General features: G+C 41.1%; 1 protein-coding gene across 1 annotated transcript in view; it reads right to left on the reverse strand.

Annotated features, from left to right (window-relative positions):
- The window catches only part of ptn (pleiotrophin), a 59,213-nt gene extending 44,720 nt beyond the window's left edge, over nucleotides 1–14,493 (reverse strand). Inside the window, exon 1 of the mRNA XM_046072291.1 lies at nucleotides 14,182–14,493. Coding sequence (XP_045928247.1) covers nucleotides 14,182–14,354 — 173 coding nt within the window. The 5' untranslated portion in view covers nucleotides 14,355–14,493. The remainder of the gene's footprint in view (nucleotides 1–14,181) is intronic.
- Between the last annotated feature and the right edge of the window lie 2,344 nt (nucleotides 14,494–16,837).

A 16,837-nucleotide genomic window follows, 5' to 3' on the forward strand; every position in this document is an offset into this window, starting at 1 on the left:
CCCAAGGACACTAGTCAGTGACCCTTCAGTTTGCGCCGCATGTGCCCAACACGTGTGGATTAATTAGTGCACATCCAAACCCTCTGTTCGATTTCTATCTCCAGTTTGAAATGTTTGGTTGCTTAATATTCACTCACATGCTGCTCCCAGGTGGACGGGAGTTTTAGATGCATCGCTCAATAACGGTGGTTCTATGCTGCTTTTGTTGGGAATTTGTTTCTCCCTGCAGTTTTTCTCTTTAAATACCCCTGGCAGCCTGTCTGAAACCAAAACATAGCCAGACAGAGTTGAGGTGAATTTGGAGTAGGGGGAGTGAACTTTATTTGTTTTTTTTTGTCTTTCCCACCAGTATTTGCTACATCTGTGGCTGAATACTGTCAACCGCTCTTTTGTTTTCTTTCTTTGAATAAAATGGCTTGGAGTGTGAAATTGTGCAGAAGGAATAAGTAACTTGAATTGTTCATTTAAATAATAATTTCTGCATCTTATTTTTCCTAAATTAAGTGAAAAAATTGATCACTATAGAGAGATAAGTTAATTGTCAAGACTGTTGTCTTGTGACACATTTAAATAAATAAGTGAATTGACTAGTCGCAATGTGTGAGCCTGTCAGACTTATTTTGCACACTGAAGAGCGCCATTTGTTATTTCTGCAGGTTCATGCTGGATAAAAAGGCTATAAAGTTGCACAGCTTCAACTGTAAAGGGTCAAAATTAAAAATAATTCACTGGCCCTTCCTCAAGGCTGTGAATAGTTTCAACATATTCACACTATCTTAATCTCTTCCACAGATCCCCTTTGATCACTAAATCATTTATTCATTTCTTTTACAGCAGTAGGTGGGTGTCTGAAATAAGATTTTAGTACTAAATAATGATTAGAATTTCCCAGTCCCACTTCAATTCTCCACATGAAGGGGGGGAAAGCAGCTTATTTCTGATGACTCAACCATGGAAAATAATCACACCTATTCAGTAAAGTCTATTTTTCTTCTTAATGTGGGGCAGAAATTGTAGGCAGGAGACTTTGTTTTGATGGTAATATTGGTTTCTTTTGATTTAACTGTCAGTAGAGGGCTCTCATGATCTATCCATAATGGCCTTGACCTCTCATCTGCACTGTTGCAGTAACTAATGACACCCACTGTTAACGTCCTTTCATGGCAATATTGAACAGAGCTTTTCTCTCCCTCTCACTGTGTTTTTCTTCCTCAAACAATGTCAGAGATGTAGATTAACATTTACCTTAGCTTTCTGTCAAACACTATGTATTCCTTTGTTTCCTGCTGCTCCCATTGATTCCCTTGCAGTGATTCTCCTGCTCAGACTGGACTAAATGATATCCATGGCCCCCTCTTCACTCTGACCTCCAGTGAAGGTGTACAAAGCCTTTCTACCTTGTAGCTGTCACATTGAGTGGATGACCTCATCAGCTACACACTGACCTCTACTGGGTGAAATAAGTTATTGCCTGAGGAAAGGGAATCAGATTAGTGTAGAGGTGGTTTGGGGGGAGAGAGGTTCATTTGAAATGTTTTTTTGTAGATGTGAAATGTCAGCCACATTAGGGGTTAATGTTCATGTTGATGGGTAGTTTTGGAGTATGCAGCAGCACAGAAATGAGAAAGCCAAGTTTCTCTGCTAGTGAACCCGCGCGCCTTCTCATCTCCCCAAAACACTCTTTTGGCAGGCTTTGAATTACCTGCACTCATCCCTGCCTAAATTGTTTAAATATGTTAGAGGTTGATCAAACAGAAAGGCTTTTGGAGTGAACGGCCGACAGAGCTTCCCCTGTGGGCTGTTGGGGATCAGACATGAAAACAGGGAAAGAACAAAGGCTTGTCGGGACTGTTAAAGACGCCTGGACCATAGCAGCCCATCAAAATTCATTCAGTGAAACAGGCATGTAATACTCGCCGACTACAAGAACCTCTCAAACATGTCAAAACTCCACTTCTGTCTCTCAGAAAATATGGTGTCAAAAGGTACTTTCCTATGAGACATGAATCCTTTACTTAACTTTGCAAGTCATGCTTTTTCAATGAATACTTCACAAATATTTAGCTGTAATAGTCATTTTAACTATTTGTGTGGTTTTGGTGTAAAATGGAAACAAAATGTTTATGAAAGATTTGATTCAGTTCTTACAAACTTGCTTTCTACTGCTTTTAACCAGGAACTAGAATATGTTAAAGCCGCACTAACCTAACCTAACTAATTTATGCTCTGTACAATGCTATAGGCTAAGCTAATAATTGTGTTATTATTAAGCCGTATTTTATGCTTATGTTAAATGTGATTGTTATTAAACCATGTTTTATATGTGTTGGTGGAGTCAATTTAAAGTTAGCTGCACTTAACCAGTAACAATTATTTGATGTGTTGTTTTTTTCTTTTATTGCCAGAAACCGAAGAAGAAAGAGGAGGTAGCAAGATGTGGCCACCACTGGCATCTTGTCAGAGGAGGGTAAAAAGAGAAAGGAGACGTAGGAAAGCAACACAGAAAATAAACCAAAAACAATAGAATATACCTTTTACCCCTTACACGCCTTGTTGTTTATGTGTAAATACTGTGCTTTATTCTGGATTTGTTGTTCCTAAATAAAAGATTTGTAACAGATAAATCAGATGATTGTGAGAGTCATCCTTTTTTTCATTAATGCTAAAGTAGTTGCCTTTACATCCCAAGGTCTAAAGATCTGTTGATCTTAACTGTGGACTGTTCATTCATTGTAGTCATTGACAATGAACTTCGATATATAGCTGTTCACAAATACTGTGCAGTATGTAGCCTAAGGAACAATCCTTGTCTTATAGCAGAATAAGACCATTGAACTGGTCACCTTAACCATCATCACAACAATTGCCCCCCCTGAGAAATCTGTCAGGAGCCGCCATTGATGTCAATGTTATGTTTGCAGCTTATTTTGTTGCCCCAAGTGCAAGATTTTTTTTACTGCTTTATCCAACTTCTTGCTATTAAATTATTTCATGATGATGTACAGGGTCGGCATGGTGGTGCAGCGCTATTGCCTCACAACAAGAAGGTTGCGGGTTCAAACCCCAGTTGCTTTGGCAAGTTTGCATGTTCTCCCTGTGTCTGTGTGGGTTCTCTTTGGGTGCTCCGGCACCATGTCCAAAGACATGCGGACTAGGATTGAACGGAGACCCTAAATTGTCCTTAGGTGTGAGTTCGACTGGTTGTTTGTCTATGTGTGGCACTTCGATAGACTGGCGACCTGTCCAGGGTAGACCCTGCATTTTGCCCAATGTCTGCTGGGATTGGCTCCAGGATAAGTGTTTGACGATGGATGGGTCATGTACAGTATATAAGCCATATGTATATAACATTATTGGTGAATGTTGGGGATTCTTTTTTATATAAAAAGCACAGATCTGGAAAAAACAAAACAAGAGTTTAAGGAAGAATTCGACATAATTAAGATGGAAACGGCTACAACTAATTATCAGGATGGCGTCCTGATATTTAGTTGCCCTTTTGTGGTTAGTATATGATAACTTGTTGTTGAAACCCTTCTATGACAAAGAGACTGCTATTTTTAATTTGTTTACTCCAGTTTGCAATGATAGGCTCTGCGCGACCCTCAATGAATCAAAAATGCCTGCAATGCACTATATTCCCGGATCTGGTGACAGTCTTATTTCCAGCCATCGAGGAAGCATGGGCTTTAAGTTATTTACTGAGAATGGTGGACAGAGGAAGATTGGACATCCTGGATCTGTCAAGGACGTGACTTTTGGCCAAAGCAAATCCTTCACTTTTATTGCACTGTCTTTGGGGCCATTTGGCACGAGGAGATGGAACTGGGGAGGCAAACAGGGCGTCTTGCCTTCATCTAGCACTGTCTTCCACTGCTAAGTTTCCTGGACAGAGATAAGTCCTGTCCATAACCTGTAGAGTCTGGAAACACTCGAACAATTCTTCACAGTCCGGTCTTGCCCTCAAGGGTGAACTGCTGATCTGAGAATAACACCACTCATTACACCAATCAATGTAGGATGGTGCACTGTCTGGGTGTCTATCACAACAACCAAACAAGGAGCAAACTTCAGTAATCAGCTTTAAAACATCGCTCTTACCAGCTGCCTTACAACAACACCTGTATTCCAAAGAGTCCTTACAAATCTTGCCGTAACACCAAACTTAATAAACATGTAAATAACTTTTTTATATGTGATGCCCATTCATTGCATGCATCCAGGTCCCAGAGTGAAACCAAACAGTGTGTATGCGTATGTCTGTGTGTGTGTTTGAAAGAGAGATTGAGTTTTAAGTGGAGAGCAGTCACCTAGGGACGGCACGTGCAGCACCACAGAGATCCACCGCCTGAGGTCCTCTGACGTCAGCAGGAGAGGCTGATGGGAATTCAATACACAGCATCCACACAGCCTAATTTATTCTACAATAAAATCGTCTGGAGCTTGTTTGTTTGCAATTCGATTGATGGTTCAGGCCAATGAACGTCAGTGAAGTTCATGACAGATTATTTTGCTAAAGAGCTTTCTGTGAATCAGTTGGAATCTCTTGTCACTTATTTGTTTGCATGCTAAAACAAGTGCAGAATGACAGAATACTACTCTAAATGCAATCATAAATTTGAAATACAGTCATGCCAGTTCGTGTACTTTGTTGTCTGTCAGTGGTGTTATAAAACAGGACATTGAACACTTCAATATTCAAATGAGCCACATACACTAAAGAGTGCTGAAACATCTATTTTCACTATAAAGGTAGCGACTGTATTATAATAAGAAATGAAAATGTTCCCGATTTTCACTTCTTCCACAATATGGCCCATTTTCCACCCAAACTCATTTAGTCTTGTTTCTCACATACACAACACAGTCTTTTCTGATGTCCACCTCATAGATCCATCCTATTCACCATCACCCTGCCTCTGCAGTAAGCCATTTCCATCCATCAGGAACCCCACCAGTGTGCCCGCCGCTGTCATTGTCTACATTCATCTGCACAAAACACTATTTGCTCCAGCTTTATTTACCAAACCATAGCCGTGGCGATACTATATGTGGCACAATTTACAAATAAATAAAGGAATCCATTTTGCTGCATAGACATATCCAATCATTCCCATTCAAAGTGAAAACACAACCCAGAGCTGCTGTGCAAATGGCAGTAGGCAGGGCTGTGCTCAGCTGTGGGGTTGGGTGTGGAGTTGTAAGGTGGTGGGGAAATGGTTCCTGCCCACAGCCACAGCCCAGGGCATTGAACATGACCTTTCAACTTGCCAGTGAGCATTAGAGCAGTCAAAGGAGACATTGAGTTCTCATGTACAAACACTGCAGAGTGTGGCGGGGACTTGTGCTTCTGCTGATACCCTCTTTTACTTTAATGTGTGTCACACAAGTCACTGCAGTCAAGGTAGTTTCACCCTGTGTGAAAAGAACATGCAAGTGCCCCAAAATGACATGCGTTGATTTGATAAGTCGAGTGCAGAGCTGGTTGTCTCTGCAGAGTGTACAAAGTCAAAAGAGCTACAGGATAAGGACTATATTCTATACTAAGAAGTAAAAATGTAGCCTTATGGACACATAATTTGTTTGTTTGTTTTAATCAATAATATATCATCCAGACTGTTAAAAAATGTAGGTGAATGAGAGGAGAAATGTGACAAATGCTCATGACAAGTTAAACAATAAAGTAAACTTCACAACTCGATTGTAATCATCTAGTCGTTTTATATTCAGCAGCAGTAGGACACAAAAACTAATCTTAGATTTTAGGTTGTTAATTACTAGGCCCTCAAGAGAGCAGATGTGTGCCTTTTGATTAACCATAAAGGCACAAAATAGTTTCTGATATTTTTCTGATATATAAGTATATTTGTGTTAAATGTCATGGTATTAAAGTCAGTTATGCCAGCACACTGTTCAGGGAACCTGTGTGATATAATTCCCAGCAACTATGCTCAACCCCAACTGGCAGTGTTGTTACGTTAGAAGCTGGTGTGGGATCAAGTCCTGGTTACTACGCCAACTTGTTCTTCTGGTTGTTCACTTTGCAGCCTCGCCAAGCCAAGAGTGGGAGACAGAAGCATCAAGGACTGCACTGTAGGGGGAATTGGCTATTAAAATTAAGGCAGCACTCTAATCTCTATATTCCCTGATGATTATGTTTTAAGGTCACTTGAGTGCATTATATAACTTTCCAAGGTGCAAATGGTAGGGGTTTAAAATCTGACATGCAAGAAAGGATACCCAATCTTCTGATTTGTGGGCAACCAACTCTACCTCTAAGCCACTGCCACCCTTAAATAGCCAAGTAAAGAACTGCAACATCCCTGTCCAGAGATGTCCCTTGTCGCATGTTACCTCCTTCTCTATAAACCATAAAGGCTGATAAAAACATCAGAAGAGACATATTAATTCAAAACAAAAATGCCATCTTAGGTGGGAAGCGACATGCCTTAATGAATCATTGTTACTCATGCTTCATTAATTATATAATGCCCTCATGAATATTTTCACAGAAAGGTAGTTAAAGCAACTGATTTACATTGCCTTTTGCCAAAATTTTCAACATTTGAATGAAAACATGGCTTTCATTCAAAGATTCTGTCAAAGTGTCTTAACGTTCAATAGTTCAGGCTTGTGTGCCAGCTGAGTGAAATTGCCTTATTCTGGGAGCACTGGGATGCAGTGATAAACTGTTGGGAAAGGACAGTGGCAGGCACGTGAAGAGCGGTCGTCTCAAGGGTGGAAAGACGTCCCTTCCATCAGGCAATACATCAGGCTGTAGATGGTCAATGGAAAACGCTCAGGGGACTAAACATTATAAACTCACACTGTGTTTTTGTCTTCCCTCTCCCAGGACGCTGGCTTGTACTGTACTGTCTTTGTCATGTACTGAACAGCATGTGAATTGTTGCTTTACCAGCCCCGCTAACATCCCCAAGCCCCAGTAGAGACAGGGGGCAAGGCAACGGCCTTGGCCTGGTGTTTATGGTCAGATGGAATGTGAACTCCGGGTGAGAAAAAAGAGGGGATGTAATAATGAGGCATCCCCCCTCTGCTGGTTGTTTGTTTGGACAGACCGGCTGTCTCGCAGCACAAGCTGTGGATGGAATACTAATAGATGACTAATGATTCTCTCTCGCCTCTCTCCCTTTCTCATGATTCCTTCCCACTCGACTCTCTTCTCTCTCCTTCTCCCTTTCCCTCCATGTGGATGAACCTTCTAACACTCTAGTTAGGGATTTTAAATCCATAATTCAGTTATCACTAAAGGGACAGTTGGCAACATTTTAAGGCATTTAGGGCAAGGAATAAGTGCCTGACTGAACGTTTTCTCCCCTGGGGCTTGAACACACCCTTACTGATCCTGGTTTCTAATCACTTATTGGTGGGTGGACATAAAACCATCCTTGGTGTTTTTGACCATAGAGTGGGACTGTCTAATCCTCTGCACATCCATCTTAGGTGTTTAACTTTCCAAATCATACTGTCTCCAGTATGCAGTGCCTTGAGGGAGGAACATGAAGACATCCCAGAGTTGCAGAAACTCTCCAATGGGCCAGATTAAAACCTGCTGAGATTCAACCAAGGATTAGACACCCCCTTTGGCATTAAGAGGCTGTATAAACTGTTAAAATTTATTTTGGTTTTAAGTATTGAAGATTTGGCCATTTAAGCAGCCTGGTAACCACTGTTAGGCCTAATAAAATGAGATGCAGGAAGGAAAAGGCAGAGATGTTCCATCCTAAACATATAATTTCACTGAATCAATTGAAGAGAGTAATGTTAAAGAAATTGGATCTATTTTTCATGGGATCACTGCACCTAAAACCTAAAAGACTGAATTTCGTAATAAACTATGCAAACCCTTCTAATCAGAGAAGTTTGTCACCCCAGCGCAACGCCACCATTAGCCATCCAATTAGCAGTAGGATTGTAATGGAGAGAGTAAGTGGCAGACGGTGTCCCACAGTGATTCACACGATCAATTTAACTTTCCATTTAACATCAGCAGCCACATCACAACAAATCCCTGCATCCCTGTGAGTAAGATGGCTGCCATGGGTGTTTTTTCTTTCTTTTATAACCTACACACTCTTTACACCTTGTAAGAATCAAATTCCCTCTGTAGAAATGATTATCATATTGCTAATAACTTACTGGCTGGGTCGAATCCACTCCCGGCTACGAAGCAGCTAAAGAGTGCCTCTAAATAAAATGAGATTGTATTGATTGAGACAAAAGATTACATCATTAATGTGAAGCTTTGGCAGCATATTGGCTGTATGTTATTTAATAGTCCCCTCAGGGTTTACCTCTGAGCCATTAAGCAAGGTTCTGCACTGAGGAGAAAGTTTTCCAAGTCGATAAGGTGGCTTACTTTTATTTCTGCTGCACCTGTTATCATCAAGAGGCAGACTGACAGAGGAATATTAAATATAATATTAAAAACAGAAATTCATTTCTATAAGTAATCATGTTGTGTTAATATGCATATGCTTCCAATATGCTCTTGTTTTTCTTGTCATTGTTAGTACAACTGATGTAGCATTGTTTGTCCAACTCACTTCTTTGTGCGAGTATCCAGCTTTTCCTCCGATGACATGGTACATGAGAGAGACAAGATCAGTTCATTAGAGGGATACAAACACCCCCCCCGTGAGTCACACTCTAAAGCCTGTACACACACAGGGTGCACCCTCAGGACCTGTATTCCTTGTATGACATTTGCTAAAGATACACAGCTACTGCATCTCGGCACACAAGCTAATCTGCAAATTTTCAAGCTCCCTAATAGCTCCTTATTTCCATACAATGCATTGTTAAAGCTGCTCTAATCAATGTTTTTACATAAAGCATGGGTCAAATTACTGTGTAACGTGAAAATTATAAACCAACTCTGCAGATTCCTTCAACTCTACAGCGCTTTTTAGGGTCTTTCAGTGCACTGTTTTTGTTTTACAGCTTTACATCAATCAACCTTATTTTCAGCAAAAATAGCACCAGTTTTAAAACAGCTCTTTTTAACTAAAAAGCTCTTAAAAAAACACTGTGCCCTACCTACCCACATCACTTACTTACACTCAGCGGGTGGACACAAACACTACTTCAAATGAATGCTAGTGTTGCTTTTTGTCTGCTTGATGTGTGAATAAACCACAAGTGCTTCCTTCGTAAAAACCGTTACAACTCCATTTCAACAATTCACTACCACATCAGAGCATATAAGCCCCGCCCCCGCTAACGTTCCCCGTCCCTCCCTGTAGAAGAGTGGAGCGGCTTATGCTGTACTGTTGTACAGGTGCATCTCCGAAAATTAGAATATCATGAAAAAGGAAATTTTTTCTGTAAGTAAAGTCAAAATGTGAAACTCATTTATTCTAGATTCATTACACATAAAGTAAAAAATATTTCAGGGCCTTTTTTTGTTTTAATCTTCCAGCTTCCAGCTCATGGAAATCATATCTCAAAATATTATAATAGTAGAATAAAGAATGTATAATACAGAAATGTCGACCGTCTAAGAAGTTGAAAACTTCTGAAAAAGGTTAATTTATGCAATCAGTATTTTGTCAGGGCTCCTTTTGCACGAGTTACTGCATCACGGTGCATGGCATAGAGGCAATCAGAATCATAGATCCTCTAGGGTGTTCAGGCCAGGCCAGTTGGCTGGCCAGCTAAGTAACAATAATACCATGGTCAGCAAACCAACCGTTTTGGCACTGTGGGCAGGTGCCAAGTCCTGCTTGAAAAGGAAATCTGCATCTCCATGAAACCTGTCAGCAGATTGAAGCATGAAGTGCTCTAAAATCTCCTGGTGGATGGCTGCATTGACTCTGGACCAACACCAGCAGGTGACATGGCACCCCAAATCATCACTGACTGTGGAAACTTCACACTGGACAACTTGGATTCTGTGCCTCTCCAATCATTCTCCAAATGAAATGCAAAATTTTCTTTCATCTGAAAAAGGTCTTTGGACCACTAAGCAATGGTCCAGTTCTTTTTCTCCGTGGCCCAGGTAAGACACTTCTGATGCTGTCTCTGATTCAGGATGCCACACACCAGTGCCTGGTGGCTCTTGATGCTCTTGATGCTCTGACTCCAGCCTCAGTCCACTCATTGTGAAGCTCCCCTAAGTTCTTGAATCGGCTTTGCTTGACAATCCTCTCAAGGCTGCGGTCATCCCTGTTGCTTGTACACCTTTTCCTTCCACACTTTAACCTTTCAGTCAACTTTCACAGCACTCTGTGAACAGCCAGCCCTTTTAACAATGACCTTCTGTGGCTTAAACCCTTGTGGAGGGTGTCAATATCTTCTGGACAACTATCAAGTCAGAAGTCTTCCTCAGGAATGTAGTTGTGTATTGAACCAGACTGAGAGATTAAAGGCTCTTCTCAGGTTGACATTTAATTCTTTACTCTAATATTTTGAGACATGGATTTTTGATTTTCATGAGCTGTAAACTGTAAACGTCAAGATTAAAACGAAAAAGGACCTGAAATATTGCTTTATAACTTTATGTGTAATGAATCTAGAATATATGAAAGTTTCACTTCTTGACTTAAATTACAGAAAAATCACAATATTGTAATTGTCTGAGGTGGAACTGCACATTACAGGAAACACACCTGCCATGTGAGGTTGATTCGATAAATTGTAGACAAAATACTAAAGGTAATACACAATTTCAAAACATGTCAGTATGGTTTGGAAAATGATTAGTTATCAGTTGTAAAGTCATTTGTAGTAAATGGGCTAAAATCTGATATACAGTTGGACTCCAGTTTACTTTCTCAGTAGTTACAGAACTTATGTTCCAGCCCTGAGACCTTTGCCCTCTCTTCTTTCAGTAGCCTACCGACAGGCATGGGGACAGTTTGTGTATGTTTGTGCATTTGTGCGTAAGTGTGTGTGGGTGGCTGTGTGACTGACTGGGACACTAATGAGCTGACTGATTACAGTGGAACGCCTCAGGTTATCATTAGCTCTCCGAGGATCAAACACCAGATCAAGCCAACAGCAGGGCGAGAGGGTGAAGAGATGCAGGCCACAATTAGATATTTGTTTTTCCACAGGAAAAGTAGAAAATCCATAAGAATATGAGGAAGGAAATAAATTATTGCATTTTTTGCGTGCAAAGCTAGATGGGGGATGTTTGATTCTGATCAAAAAGCAACTGAGAAATTCACAACATGCCTCAACAGTTGGGCACAAACACAAACCCTGACTCATGTATATACACTCATCCACAAAAGGCATTAGTAGCCTCCTCAATGGGCTCCCTCAGACAATGAGGACCAACACCACACAAGAGGAATATTCTCTCATCACGGCTTAGAGGTTTTGCAGACAGCTTTGATTGTCTCGCGCTTGCCTGTAATGAGATGGCTGCTTGCTTCACGTCTCCATGAGAACGTCTGTATTTCCACACACAAATATTAACCCAACAGCCTCAGGTACCAGTCCCCATGCAGTCACTGCTCATTGCCACCGCTGAATAAAAGATAATAAAAGACATGCTCAGGTACTTTGATTGTGATCACCTCTGCTTTTCCTGACTATAGTTAAAGAAGTTTAACAAGTTCAAAGATAATTCCACTATGACACAACTTTTTGTAGTTTAGGCATTAAGTGCAGCAGGGAAAGAACGAGTGGTCAGACTATCAAAAAGACTGTAAACAAGCCAATCATTTCACCAGAGCACCTAAACCACTTCATTCAGAGGTAAAACTGAAACAGGAGGCACTCAAAATGGTGATGATAATCCCTCCTTTCACAGGAAAACTGCGTACACGCACACAACTAAAGGTAAAGGTTTAACCAGGAAGTCAGTCTGTTACCTGTGATCGATGTTTGCAATGGACAGTCTGGGAAATAACTGCACATTGTTTTTTATTGCATATATGTTTGACTAGTCTGGGGTTGTTTAAAGGGCCACTCTACCAATTTTAGGCATCAAGTTCACGAAATTACAAACCTGTCCTGTGAAAAGACCTGTCTTCTTTGATACTGGAGGGAAAGACACAGAAGTTTACCAGGCAGGGAAGGTTAAACAAAAGTCACTACTCAGTTACCTGAAGTGTAGGATGTAGTGTTTTTGGAGTTTGATGCACATTGTCAGAATATCTCTGCTTCTGCTGCTTTGATTTAAAAACTCTTTTTCTTTTTTAAATCTGTCACTTGTGATGTAAAACCTGTATGATTGTTTATGTTGAACTTCTTAAAGCCCTTTCATCATGTTCCCGGATCACAGTAATTCATTTGGTTAACTAGAATAGGAATTGTGGCCAAAACTAAGAAAATAAGAAATTGCAATATACCAGAACTATCCTTTAAGGGTCATATCATTACCTTTTTCAGCTCTACTTTATTGCAACTTTATTGCAACTATGTGCAATGACGTCTACAATTGGATAGAATGAAGGATGGTTCCTTGACAGGCCTCTCTCGACTAGCTTTCCTCCCCTCCTCTTCACTTCTATTCCTCTCTTTATCCTGTTCTCCCTTTCTTTGGAGGCCCTCCGGACCCCATCAAGGCTCAGTCTGTTCATCCCACATGTGAGGGGTCAGTGCGTACCCCACAAGAATAAACCAGCCACTCAATGTGAGGATCTTTGTGTATATCCTCATCCCCCTACTTTCTTTCTCTCACTCTCTCTCGCTCACTTACTTGTGCCCTATAGACAAGAATTGGCTTCATTCACAGCGCTTCCCTCCCCCCCTGGAGCGGACTTCTCAGGGTTCTAACAGCGCAATTCTATGCCTTATTGCTCCAGCTCCTCCATGGAGAACAGTCTCGTCAAAGCATTTGTGAAGACACAGACGGAAATGAACTGGCTTTGTGCTTAGTCTTGACATATAGGCAAGATCACGTGGTGAAGACTGTGGGGCAAGCGTTTCACAAGAGAAAAGGGCAGAATGTGTAAAATGCCTCTTAAAGGCCTCCAAGTGGCCACCATGGAAGGAAAATGCCATCACCTATTTAGAAATGAAGCAGTTTTATGAGTTTGGCCCCGCTGGCTGTCATCCAGCTTAATCCACATTGTGTTCTGACTTCCTACGGACCAAAGCTGGTTTCTCAAGCTCATCTCCACCTCATGTTTAATCTCCCCCGGCTCTTTCATTAGGACCACACCATGTGTTGATTCTAAAGAAATGAAGCGGACACCTCATTTCGAGCAAGAATGAGCTGGAGAAGGCTTTTGTCCGCAGCAGGAATGCCCATAAGACAGAGAGGAACACTGTTTGGTCTGACTCGGGTTGCTATACCAGTGCTGAAGAAAGCCATGGCAACGCAAGCAGAAGGTCTGCCGGACCACATAGCGCTCATACAATACAGCCGCTCTGGGTTTGTCATTCCAGTCAGGCCTGACCCAAATTACGACATACTTGGTAAAAGTGGCCCACTTCAACCAGCGCACATGCACATATTTAATACTACTTACTTATTACTTGTGTATATTTGGCTGATAGCAATAATGTACAAAACATATGGACGTTTGAAGTTAATCACCGAGGAAACTGCTCTGTTAATGATTTAAAACCACAGTCCGTAGCCCATGGCTGCTGGATTATTGGGACTTTCCAATTGTTTACTAAACATGTCTACAAGCCACTTTTCCATCCACGGTTATAATTCTCAGCAATTTAAGCTTAATAGCCTTTTATGTTTTCATGTGTTTATTATCTCCTATCAACAGCCTCAGGGAAAAATCTGCTTAAAATGGGAAGAGCAACAAAGAAGCGATTAGGACCATGTCTACAGAAGCTTTTCGCTAAAATATGAAACAGAAAAACGAAAAGGAGAAATATCAGGAGAAATGCACAAATGCAAATAACTGTTTTGATCACCAGAGAAACTTTAACTGAGTTTCTCATGCAACATTACCCAAAGTTTTCTTATAGTGAGATTTAAAGACCTTGAAGGGTTGATATTGGCAGCTCTGGAAATCACATAAATCCCACCCCCAACAGACACACAGATACACACATTGAGAAACACACACCAAAAATGGCTTTCATGCCATCTGTACCACCGAGTCTTTCTGCACAGAACACAGTTCAACTCCAAACTTTTCTGCTTGCTTTCCTGCTCAAGTGAACACCTCACCATCGCATCACACCTACCCAACGAAAGCAATGCATCAGTAAGTGTGCACCCAGAAAAGAAAATCCACTTACTTTATTTTGGAGGTCTGGTAGTTGTATATCAGAGCTTGAAGAAGTAGTTTCTCTAGTCTCTTTTCATCTGCACCTCTGCCCTGCTGCCTTGTCTCTCCAATACTATTTCTCTTTGTGGGCTGAGCATGCGATAGCTGTGTAGTTTTTCTTTTTCTTTTTTGTGTGTGTTGCATGGGGTGAGGGGAGGGTGGTGGAGTGGGTGTTGAATGCCGGGTTTCCTGACTCGTGATCAGGAGCTCATTACCCCCCAAGGTCACTCCAGGGACACCCTGCCTGGCACTCACTGAGACACCAGAGAGAAGATGTGAGATGGACGATGAGAGTGTGAGAGAAAGAGAAAGGGAGAGAGCAGTTAAGAGCCAAAGTGCCTGGGAGATCCGTGGGGACGAGGAGAAAGAGCTGGGAGAGAAAGGATACACACAGATACATATAAACAGAAAGAGAAGGGAGAGATTGAGAGACACTGATCCAAATGCCAACAGATAGGCAGATTCAGGAGCTGTGAGCAAAAACAATAACAAAATGCAACTGTAGGAGCCTTGGATGAGCCCACGGAGTGAGCAAGCTAGGAACAGCAGCCCAGTCAAACCACACAGAGTTATATAAAATATCTTGTTGATCCATGGAAAAGTGAGTCCGACCACAGCAATCAATAAAATATTGACAAACACCAGCTGGGCTCTGGATTTGTTTTTCAGCTTTTGTGTGTTTCTGTCACTTCACTGAATGGTTGTCTTTAAATGTGTTTTTTTTTTTTTGTATTCTGGTTTTGTGGTTGTCTCATTTCTAATGTTTTTTGTTCTCAGATCTGTCTCTGTTGAAAAAAAAATCTTTATCTCAGCGAGACTGCATGATTATAGTGAAAAAAGTGCCCACAATCAATGCTTTTCATGACAACTTAAAGCTGCAATGAGATGAACATTACAGGGTTGAAACTAATGATTATTTCTATTGCAGAATAATCTATCAATTGCTTTTTTTGAATAAATAGATTAAAAATTTAGATTTTAAAATGTTGCAAAATAGTGAAAAATATGCATCACAGGTTATATGTTCAACCACGTTGTGTGTTCTTAGCTGGCTTGCTAACATTAGACACTGGTAAATGTTTGCCTTGTGGAGGCTCTAAAAGATCACCAAAGTCAGTGGGATCATAATCTGGGAACCATGAAAATCTATACTGAATGTTGTGCCAATCCATCTAGTAGATGTTGAGATAATTCTCAGGAGAAGTGACCTGCTGATGGCACTACAGGAAAAGTCAGAGTCAAAGTCAAAGTCATTAAAGCCATTCATCCTCTGGGAACCGTGAATTTCTGTAGAACATTGCATGGCAATCTATCTAATAGTTGTTACAATATTTCTGTCTGGACTAAAGTGTTGGACCTACCTACAGACGAAGCAATACTGCCATCTATAGAGCCGTGTGTTAGCATGGTTATAACAGAAGATGACGGGTGTGAGGCTTTGGAGTTGTGTGAAGGCACTTTTGTCAGAACTGGGCTAAGTAACTAGTGCTGTAATCAGTAATGTAACTAATTACTTTTGCTGATGAGTGATTAGTAAAATAATTACTTTTTGCAAGTAACTTTGGCTAATCTTTTCAGCCCCAAACCAAACGCCAGTCGTACTTGATTATAGATCTGAGTGGCTAATTTATCACCAGAAAAAAAGTCAGCAGGGTATAAACTTTAATGGTAACAGTGAAAAATGAGGCTCCTGTTAGGTGTTGTTTTGTGTGCAGAGCCAGGAGTGGACACAGACAAGGAGGGAATAGTATATGCAAAAAGAGTTTTTAATGAACAAATGATGAATGGGCGACGGGGTCTGGCTGGGCAGATGAAGGCAGGCTGGCTGAAGGGGTGTAGTTAGACTAGGGTTGGAGCTGAAGCGGCAAGTGGTGAACGGCAGAGCAAAAATATTGGAATCCTGCAGCAGAGAAGAAACATATTTTAGAAAAGTCCCAACGGTGAAAAAAATCATGAAAACACACAAACAGTGTCACTGGAGAAGTATTGGCCGATGAAGTCAGGTGAGGAGACGAGTCAGGTGCCAGGCACCAGGCACGCCCGTAACACATAAACACAGACACACAAGGGAGGAGGAGAAAGGGAAAACACAGGAAAACTGGAGTCACAGCCAGAGCTGTGATAGATCCTTTTAATTGTCAAGCTCTAGATCATTAAACCTGAGACTCATTTGTACAGTTGTTTTCCGGTTAATTTGTAGTCTCTCTCTTCCTCTCATGTTTCTGGTTAGATCCATTTTAGCTCTCATTTGTGGCCAGATATCCTTTTAGAGGGAGTGTGGTAATAAGTTGTGGATATACTCTAAGGGTGTTTGGAATGGCAGATGGCTGGAGATGACCCTATAGAGCAGCCCAGGCACTCTGCCACAGCTGGACAGGCCTAGATCGACAGATTACAGCACACACAATCAATAAAGTCTACCATTAGCTCTCTCCACAAAGCCTTGTGTACTGATGTCAGACAGTCTCTGTAAACTCTCTGTAGTCCACGCACAGAGAAATGGCCTTATATTTCAACTTATAAGGCTGTCTTTGTTGTGAATTATTTTGGAGCATTATAGCCTAAATTGTTATCATTAATTACTAGAGCAATGGTGGTCTACATTGTCATCATTTAAAGTGTTATTT

This window comes from Micropterus dolomieu, linkage group LG16 (genome assembly GCF_021292245.1).
Source record: "Micropterus dolomieu isolate WLL.071019.BEF.003 ecotype Adirondacks linkage group LG16, ASM2129224v1, whole genome shotgun sequence".
In the NCBI taxonomy this organism is placed as follows: Eukaryota; Metazoa; Chordata; class Actinopteri; order Centrarchiformes; family Centrarchidae; genus Micropterus; species Micropterus dolomieu.